Below are 10,810 nucleotides of genomic sequence, written 5' to 3' on the forward strand. Positions count from 1 at the left end.
ATAATAGTAGTGTGGTAGTAGTAGTCGTAGTAGCAGCAGCAGCAGTAGTAGTAGTAGTAGTAGTAGTAGTAGTAGTAGTAGTAGTAGTAGTAATAATAATAGTAGTGTGGTAGTAGTAGTCGTAGTAGCAGCAGCAGCAGCAGCAGTAGTAGTAGTAGTAGTAGTAGTAGTAGTAGTAGTAGTAGTAGTAGTAGTAGTAGTAGTAGTAGTAGTAACAAGCAATAGCAATTGCTTGCTACTCGTCAAATAGGACGCAAGTTTATGGCAAAGTTGAAAACCAAGAAATCAACCTGTATGGACATGTAACGTTGTAGCATTGTCTGACTGGCTCCATAGATGGTCATCTGCCCAACAAAACTTCCGGCGGTCACTCCCCAAAACGTTGTCCTTGAAAATGGACTGGGGTCAAAGTTGAAGAATCCCGTCCTTCCGCCTTTCGTGGAAATGTCCCAGACCTTAGAGAGGCCTCCAACCTTGTTGCTGTCACGTTTATAAAATAGAATTCGAATAGGATAAGACAGGGTACGACAATATAACATTCTTTCATTTAATTGTATTTTTAACGAGTTATTTTTATCGTGCCCAATGACACAACGAGCTTGCGAGTACGTGTTATTGCACATTAAAAATATAACGAGTTTAATAAAAACAAAGAAATGAAAGAATACGTTTATTCCACCCCTCCAAGTAAGATTATTAGATATTTTGTAACTAAATGGTATGGTATTAGTACTTCTATTCGCCATAATTCGTATCTTTCTCCTTCTGCTTGAATGATAATTTGACCCAAAACTTAAAACGTTGGATTTGTATTCAAACACACCAAAAGATTATTTATAATTACCAATCAGCTTATCTTTTACACATTATTTCACACCAATAAAATGTGCGAAAATATTCTGCAATCGTTGAATAAAATTTTTATTCAACGCGTTCAAAGCATTATTCAACGATTACGTATTTACTAAGAAATGATAGGGTTTTCCAATGAGAGGGATGGAATAATATACGATTCTTACGCTCTTGCTTTTTGGAATTCTGGACGTGTTGCCAACCGCTGCACGAGCTCGAATTCCAAAACGCAAGAAATCTTTTATTCTACCCCTCAATTGATTCCGATTTCGTCATCTTTAAACAAAAGACATTTTCAAAAATATTTAAATGATACTTCTTTGTAAAGAATCTGATTTTTAGTGAAATTTAACGTTTGATAATCAGACGTCACAAATTATTATTGTAAAGATGGTATCAGATATCATTACACGTTACTATTTAGGGAGAGGGGTGGAATAATATGAAATTGACAATTCAAAGTTAAAGTTAATACAAAAAAATGAGTGGAGCAGGCACTTATGTTGATGATCGCAGAAAATGAAGTGAGTAATGTTGAGTATTGCTGTTAGCTTGAGACCTTTGAGAAACGCCTTGAACACATTTAATGTATTTTATATTGTATACAAGCTTAGATTTTTATATTAATGAGGGGGGATGGTTCTAAAACGGAAAATACTTTCATTATAGGTGGAACGAAATTGACGTCACTCAGCTATGTGTTATTGTTTTAGACAGCCATTTTAATGATTAGTTCTCACTAAATCACATCAATCAGACCGGGAACTTTAAGGTTACACATAGTTTTGTGTGTTGGTACGTTATATTGGCGGATGTTGTGAGTTTTTTTTTACCTAGACCATAGCATCAATATCTCAATGAGAGAACCTCTCACCTTCCAATGATGACGACCCCCAACAATCCACCGACCACTACGAATGTCTGGAAAGTGTCCGTCCACAAAACAGCTCTCAGGCCACCCATGGACGTGTAGAAAGTGACCACCACCCCTACGGCCACGATGGAGCCAAATAGGGAAAAACCTGTCACCTGGAATGTCGTCATTAAGAACAAATATTATTAAACTGTCACATAACGATTATATGATATCACTTATAGATAGAACGAAGTTGACGTCAATCATGTCTTTGTTATTGTTCTTTGCAAACGTTCAAGGTTACACAGAGTTCTGTGTATTGGTCTCTAATACTTCCGGATGGCAATGTTGTGAGCTTCTTAGCCAAGCGCATACTATCTATATGAGGAGTGGAGTGGTCTGGCCGTTGGGGCATAGGTTATTGAGAGAAGTGAGTGAGGAAGATTAAATCAATCAGCTTTTATAATAAGCGGCTACGTGACAGAAGGTAGAACGAAAAATATTCACTAATTTGAAATGAATTCAAAGAGAAGGCGATTAAAGGATTGCTAATCTAATAATAGAAGGTAAAGTTTTTCTAAGCTTACGAAATATAGCTGGAGTGAGATGAACTCAGTTCTTACTAAAATAAAACTTTAATAAATTAATGTGAATCATCGTTATGGCTACGAGTTACCAAAATCCCAATTGAGCCGGAGTTTATCCCGGTTTTATAGATAGAATACGCTTAGCCAAGGAGTTCACAACATTGCCATCCGGAAGTATAACGGACCAACACACAAACTCTGTGTAACCATGAACTTTTATAGTCTGGTTAATACAGTTTAGTGAGAACAACTCACAAACGCTGATGGCAAAAACAATAACAAAGGCCTGAGTGACGTCATCTTCGAACTATCTATAGCGTTTAACAGAGAATACCAATGTCTTGCTACCCTTTGAATAAGACGCTAGCTTATTGTATAAGACTTTCCGCCTGATCATTCAGACCCAGCTACCCAATCACTGTCGGGTGGTCAAAGGAAGGGTGGGTATAAAGAATATCTTGAATGCAAGTGGTATCAATTCCAGTCTCTCTGTGTGCGAAACGAGTGCCCTACTCACTCGGCCACTGAGATCCCCGCATTATCAATGTTAAAAAAAAGAGAGATTTTATATAGAGCAATATCCACTCGAAGTCTCAAAGAGCTTTGCAAGAGGTCCCAGGCCAACAACAATATGTAACATGTTGGACGAGACATAATGCCTGTTAGACGATATTCCATTTTCCGGACAGAACAACGCTGTTAACGGTCTGGTAGTCATTTTACACCTGAGTACGGTGAGAGAATGTGTGTAAAGAGCCTTTTCCAAGGACTCAACTATGCGAACAAATCAACTCGCCTTAGCTCACTTTGCGGCGCTGCACTGCGGCTGACGCCTGGGTTTTTCCAGTCTTCCCTTGGAATAGACCCTAAAGACAGATTTCCCGTTTGGGGTGTATTTATTTATTTATTTATTTATTTATTTATTTATTGTTCTCTTGTTAAACACATTGAGATCAACATCCACCATTTACAAAAATTCATGGTAAGAATAAAAACATGAAAATATGTTTCTACAACAGTACATGACAAAGTAAAAGGAAAATAATATAACTCAAAATATTGCTTAACATGCGAGTTGTACTGTAGAATATGTAAATTTGGACCAGTGTTGCCTGCCTGGAAAATAAATGAATCATTATGAAGGGTACTGGGTTCTATTTGTATGTAGAAATTCGATTTTTAAGTGGTCATATCAAAATATGTTCATATAAATGTTTTAAATGATCATATGAATGTAAACATTTTATCAGTATGAATGGCCATAAACTAATATTTGTTAATATTGATATAAAAGTTTATGACATTACTATAAATATTCAATTGATTATATAAATGTTCATATTGAAATCAATGTTCATGACAATACAAATGTTCATAGCAAGGTAATGTTGAATCATTATAAAGGTTGATATCAATATATATATGTGTTCATATCAATATAAATATTCATATCAATATAAAGATAAAAGAAAAATTATATCTGTCATTTTAATATTAAATAATATTATTATAAATATTCAAATCAATACAAATGTTCATGTCAATATAAAAGTTCATATTCATATGTACATCCACATTTATACAAATACATGGATTCTTACCTCATTGAGCGCTAGGGCTGGGGCATACAGAACAACAGCCATATACAATAACATTTGTATGACGAATAGACTGGATGCCAGATAACGGGCTGGTCGATTGAACCTGAGACGTAACGACAAGAAAATGGCATTAGTAATAGGGTAGAGAAACCGTGACGTCACACCTTCTACTCTTCCGGTTCCAAAACTCTTTGGAAATGTGTTTTATACAAACCCTTTGCAGGACCTATAATGTATAGGTTACATATTGAGTTAAAAGATGACATACCTATTTTACTGCGGCTATGTGGCTAGTGGTATGACACTCGCTTTCGGATCGGAAGGTCCTGGATTTGAGCCTCGCTTGGCGCATAGTTGAGTCCTTTAAAACGGCTGTTTACTCACATTCTCTCATCGTATTCAGGTGCAAAATGAGTACCCGGCTGACAACAGCCGAAAAAATTGTAATATCGCCAACAGGCGTCATACCTTGTCCTACCGCTTACGTGTTGCTGTTGGCCAGGGACCCCTTGTAAAGTGCTTTGGGCACGTTTAGTGGATATTGCGTTATATAAAAGCTTATTTTTACCTATTTTACCTATATTACCTATTTTAGTAACAGGATAGATAGGCAGATTCTCAAGATTAGCGGAAGGAAAGGAGGTGGGGGGGGGGGGAGGGGAATGAATGATCTTTATTGACTATCAGCATATACTTAGGCTAGAAATTTTACAAAGATACCATCACTCTGAAACTAGTAGATCAATTGCAAAAGGTATGTATCCCGTCTCCGGAAGTATGGTTTTACAATTTCAATCAGATTGGAATCATTTTTTGAAACCACATTTTTGTTCCCTATTATAAGACTGAAAAGGTGAAATTGAATTTGTATAAAGTTATCCTTTTTTGTCATGGGGGTCTCCAAAGCTAAGTTGGTAGATTATTCGCTTCGTACGAAAGACGAAAAACTGTAGTGTTACATTGCATGTCTTTCATTCCAATGTGGGTTTACCTGAGTTCAAGGTATTTGTAGGCACTGGAGAGCTTTAATCCGTGAAAGAATGGCAGAAACAGGAAACACGTGACCGGAAAGGTTATGAACCCAGCCACAGCCACAAGCCAGTAGGAGACGCCAAAAACGTACATCTCTGTTGGAATTCCCAAAACTGTGATCGCCGACATGTAGCTCGCTAGAAGTGACATGGCGACCGGAAACACGCCCATTTCTCGACCACCCATCAGTATATCTTCTGCGGTGGCCTCTCTTGTCTGCCATCTTTCCTTAATCACGTAATAGACTCCCACGAGGGCGCTGACGAGTAAGACAGCTATAAATAGCACGTAGTCAATAGTATTGAATGTGGTTATCATCGTTGAACACAATCACTGGAAAGCTAATACAATAAATCCAAATTCTGACATCCGGTAAAAGTTTCCTTGTTCTATTTCAGCCAAAGTTTGCACCATCCAGCTCAGCAAACTTTATGTCATTTCAAACTTTCAAAACATCACAACGCCTAATTGCTCAGAACATATTAAAATATTCCATATAAATATTCCCTGCAATCCACAAGAATTCAATCATAATATTGTAATAGGAAGATATTATTATTCCTCTATTCGAAAGTGCACATAAGCGGCTATGGTGCTTTTAAGTATATTATTTATAACAATGAATAGATTATCTCAGACATAGCTCTAATAGAAAGTCAACACAACAGCAGCCTCCAAACTTTAATCTGAGAGCAAGACACTTCGCGTTTCGGTAAACAAGATTCCCTAGCGTGTTAGATAGTCCATCAAATGTTACGTCATCAGTTTTTGATTAGAAGTACACAAGATGTGTCGACTGGCATCAGATCAGTCAGCACGTTAGGATTGACGTAATAGTCACGCGACGTTCAATGACAAAATAACTATTATTTCGTTTGTGGCCCACTACGTCATTCTGGTGTTATGTCGGAATGGGCTCGATGGAGCAAATGGAGGTTCGAGTCCAAGTGATAAGAGTTAGGAAAATATAAGTTTTACCATGAAGTTACACACCTAGAGCCTGGTGTCTGTTGGGCTTGGCGTGTTATTATTATTATTATTATTATTATTATTATTATTATTATTATTATTATTAGTAGTAGTAGTAGTAGTAGTAGTAGTAGTAGTAGTAGTAGTAGTAGTAGTAGTATTAGTATTATTATTATTATTATTATTATTATTATTATTATTATTATTATTTATTATTATTATTATTATTATTATTATTATTATTATTATTATCATCATCATCTTCATCATCATCATCATCATCATCATCATCATCATCATTATCATCATCATCATCATCATCTTTATTGACAACAAGCATTTATTTAGACCAGAAAATAAGATGCCATCACTCTGAAACCAGAATATAAATTACACAAGGTACATACATCCATTTTATGCCTTTACCATCCACCACCATCAACTATGAATCACTCTACCCATGCCGCAATTGTTCGAGAAATTTAAAACCTAGAATTTCTAGACAGTGCCAAATATAGCAAATGGTCTTTGTTATTGTTTTGTTGTTGTTGGGTTTTTTTTTTGGGGGGGGGGGGGTTTGGGGGGGGGGTTTCGTTTTTGTTTTTGTTTTTTGTTTTTGTTTTTGCCATCCGCGTCTATGAGTAATTCTCACTAAACTGTATTAATCACACTATAAACGTTCAAGGTTACACATAGTTTTGTGTGTTGGTCCGTCATATTTCCGGATGGCAATATTGTGCGTTTCATAGCTAAGCGAACAGAATCTATAATTCATCGTTGTACAGGGAGTCCAGATAACTCAGTCGATAGAGAGCACTCGCTTCACACTCTAATGGACCAAGATCGATCGCGTGTGCATTCGAGATTTTTTCTGACCCCCCTGTTCACCCAATGATTGGGTAGCTGGCTCTGTTTCATCTCGTGGAAAGTACTTTACGATAGACTAGCGTCCTATCCAAAGGGTATCAATCAATTGCTTTTGTCCGTTTCACGCTATAAAAACCGGGATAAACTACGGCTCCATGGGTTCAATGACTCTTAAGGACGACTATGGTTGGACATAAAGAAGGGACATAACCAATGACAAACACATTTACCCAATATCACCTCCCGACATGACACCAGATTGGCACGGTGTGTCATTTACTATTCTATTTATAAATTCCAGGTGTTGATGTCACATGACCAAGACCATGTCCAGCTCCAAAAGTCGTAAGAAAGGCAAAGTCCCAGCCAAAGCGACTTTGGCCTTCGTGGAGTCGTCTGTCCAGATGACCAAGTCCAGGAACACGGCAGAGGAGAATATTTTACGTCACAGACTCAAAGACCTGGAGGATCAGAGACGCCGGTCAATTCTGGCTTACAAGGAGGAGGAAAAGCTGCTTATCAGAGATTTGGAGGTGGGTAGGGGAATAATAGGGAGGTGGGAGGGGGAAGCTAGGCTGCTGGTGTTTGATAAGAAATGGAGAGGAAGAATGTGGGGGGGGGGGGGGGTTGTGTACGAGAAGGAAGGAAGGTAGGAAGGGGAGAAGTGATAGAGAAGGAAAGAAGGAAGGGGAGTGTTTAGATAGTGAAATTAGAATGGGAGGAGGTGGAGAAGGTAAAAGGAGAATATGGTGTGATGAGCTTTTTTTTATGTTGATGATTATGCCAGTTATCTAGAATGTCAAACTGATGAATATATATATATAAATTGTATCACTCACTTATATGTAGCCAAGACATACGTTTCTGTGGCTTTCGTCCACGTCTTCAGTTGGATACCAACTGAAGACGTGGGCGAAAGCCACAGAAACGTATGTCTTGGCCACATATAGGTGAGTGATACAATTTATATTTTATATTAGCGCTAACCATCATCGTACCTACAAGTACCCACCAACACTCATATATATATATATATATATATATATATATATATATATATATATATATATATATATATATCTATATATATATATATATATATATATATATATATATATATATATATATATTATAAGACTTTGGTTTAAACTATATTTGACTAGTATTGGCTCACTCTGATCCACAGATATTTGGTTAGCAATACAAAATGTATGGAGGAAAAGGATGCTATGAACCGATGTGCATGGAGGTGTGGCATTCAATATGGCAGACAATCATTTTATTGTATATAAAAAAAATATTAAAATATTTATTTAAAAATAAATAAGACTTAAATATTAATATCAAAGATATGTTTCTCCTGACATGGCGGTTTTTTTAAAGAAAAGAAATCCCAAACTTTGCAAGCTAAAAACAGCAAAATTTGCAAAATATTTGCAAATATTTGCGATTAATTTTCCTAAAAACCCATAATTAGTTCATGAAAGAGAAAGGTATTCGTTTGTTTTAAGGGTTTCACGGCGCTTGCAACAAATGTAAGGTCATATCAGCGCCAGTTAAAAGGAAGAAAATGGGATCTAGTAAAAAGTTATAGAAGAAAATGGAAGAACACGCTATCAGTGTACTTATTTTGATAGCACAAGCACTGGTCCTCCAGTAATGATAATGACAATTTATCAAAAAGGAGGAAGATCTACCGGCCCGTCAGTCAAGCCCAAATCTAATGCAAATATAACATAGCTATTCATAGTTATTTAATATATTATTAGTCCTAAAGAACTTCTGATCGTTAGACACATCCTGACCTTTTGCAAATATCATTTAATGAATTGTCATTTCCAATTAAACATTTTAGAGGCCTATAATGCTGCTCAGTAAATCAAGAGATTATGATAAACTTTTGGCCAAAATACCAGGAGGTATTTGTTTGTACATAACAAACCCGGCTAGTGTCTGAATTATTGCAACCTTGTGATGATGCAGCTTATAAATAAGAATCTTTAATCAATTGCAAAACATATTCCATCTACAAAGCAAATTTAAATTAGCCTTTAAACAATCATTTCTTAAATCGATCAGCCTAACTTACCGTTACATATTATCTCTCTATTACCAAATGATATCTATAAACATAATATGAAGATAGAAGGGTGGCTGAGAGAGAAATATAGATATGAGAGAGAAAGAAAGAGAGAGAGAGAGAGAGAGAGAGAGAGAGAGAGAGAGAGAGAGAATGCAAGAATATTTTATGAATTGATTTTTAATTTATTTTTTGTAATGTTTTATAATTAAACACAAGTGGTAATGAATTCTATAACAAATTCAGAACAAACAAACAAACAAAAACAAAACAAAACAAAAATAAAAAGGAAGAAAAAAAAAATCACGCTTATAAAACTTATAAAATCGCCAAATAATGTACAATCATGCTACAGCTAAAAAGTACACAAATATTTACCCCCATTTGCTCCATCCCCTTCCTTTTCGATCATCTTCTCATCCATGGCCACCATGTGTCTTGTGCTACTTTTGACATTTGGCGCCAGTGTGTCTAGACTAACGTCATAAATAAGGGAGTGTCACAAAAATTCATGCAACTGAGCAGAGGTGTCAAAAAATGATAAAAGGGATATTGTTTTTATGTTTTTTCCTGAACTAGCACTTAACGGAAAATGTTTGACATGACAAAAACAGCGGAACATTTATGAAAAAATCCTAAAAACCCGAAATTCTGCGGATCCGCGGAAGATTATCATCACTGGTCCCCACGAAATATATATATATATATATATATATATATATATATATATATATATATATATATATATATATATATATATATATATTGCATAATCTCGAAAATTTGCAAAAATATTCAAAAAATTGCAAATTTTGCGGCCGCAGTGCAATTCAGCGATTTTTGCCATTTTTTGCGGCCGCAAAGCAAAAAACTGACATGACAGCCTTGTGGCCAATTTCGTCAACCCTTATACCTAGCTCAGGTGAAATCTAGTCCGAGTCTCATAGTTGCGCTGTCTAATATCTGCGTTCTTTTATTTTTACCAGTGTAGTCAATTACCAGGAATGAATGTCAGCCTTTAGCGACTGCCTGAGAGTCTGAGAATGTAGCATATGTTCGGATGGCGTCTCCTTTTGTTATCTCTAATTCTCAGCAATATGTATTTTCTCGTCTTAACGCAATCTTAGAAATTATATATATATATATATATATATATATATATATTATATATATATATGTGTGTTTGTGTGTGTGTATGTATGTATGTATGTATGTATGTATGTATGTATGTATGTATGTATGTATGTATGTATGTATGTATGTATGTATGTATGTATATTATTTTGATATTTACCACAATATTGGAGTCAGTCTGTTCGATGTTTAAGGCCTTTTCAGTTTTCAGCCATCGTCAGGACTGTGTGTTACATGAGTTTGGTTGGTTGTGTGTTGTTGCTTCAACAAGCATATATATATATATTACATGGAAAACTATCTCAAGAGTACAATAATACTCAACCGCTACCAAATTATGTAATTTGTGCTTAGAAGAGAAATTTTACATTATCATCCAACCAATCATGGCTACACAGAACAAGTGAAATGAACTAACATCCGCTTGCAGACACAGAAATAAACACCTTCTTTGCAATTACAAACCAGCATAATAATCTCAAAACCAAAACAGCACAGGAAGTACGAAACAACACACAATTATAAATAATAGTAACAACAATAACGATTTCACTCCCCGTAGATTGCCCAAAGTAAAATGGCATGAAACAGACCTGTAGGGGTCAATATTATCAAATATTTTAATGAGTTTATCCCGGTTTCTATAGCGTGAAACGGATAATAGTAATTGCATGATATCCTTTGGATAGGACGCTTGTCTATCGCAAAGTACTTTCCGCCAAATCAAACAGATTCAGCTACCCATTCACTGATGAGTGGGCAGGGGTTCAGAAAAATATTTTGACTGCACCCAGGATCGATCTTGGTCGCTTTGTGTATGAAGCGTGTGCTC

At 35.9% G+C, this 10,810-nt stretch overlaps 1 protein-coding gene across 4 annotated transcripts in view; it reads right to left on the minus strand.

Annotated features, from left to right (window-relative positions):
* The window catches only part of LOC144967680 (sodium-dependent multivitamin transporter-like), a 15,028-nt gene extending 4,498 nt beyond the window's left edge, over positions 1-10,530 (minus strand). Inside the window, exons 1-5 of one of the 4 annotated variants that reach the window (XM_078905209.1) lie at positions 10,139-10,530; positions 6,995-7,225; positions 3,897-3,999; positions 1,727-1,881; positions 291-480 (exon numbers count right to left, since the gene is read on the minus strand). In XM_078905209.1, coding sequence (XP_078761335.1) covers positions 291-480; positions 1,727-1,881; positions 3,897-3,999; positions 6,995-7,014 — 468 coding nt within the window. In that variant the 5' untranslated portion in view covers positions 7,015-7,225; positions 10,139-10,530. Of the gene's footprint in view, positions 1-290; positions 481-1,726; positions 1,882-3,896; positions 4,000-4,887; positions 5,640-6,994; positions 7,253-9,757; positions 9,806-10,138 lie in introns of those variants that run through there. The other 3 variants (XM_078905211.1, XM_078905212.1, XM_078905208.1) reach the window with 3 other exon arrangements.
* Positions 10,531-10,810: the final 280 nt, after the last annotated feature.

This window comes from Berghia stephanieae, chromosome 3, assembly GCF_034508935.2.
Source record: "Berghia stephanieae isolate SIO BIC M18660-M18661 chromosome 3, UCSD_Bste_1.3, whole genome shotgun sequence".
Lineage (NCBI taxonomy): Eukaryota > Metazoa > Mollusca > Gastropoda > Nudibranchia > Aeolidiidae > Berghia > Berghia stephanieae.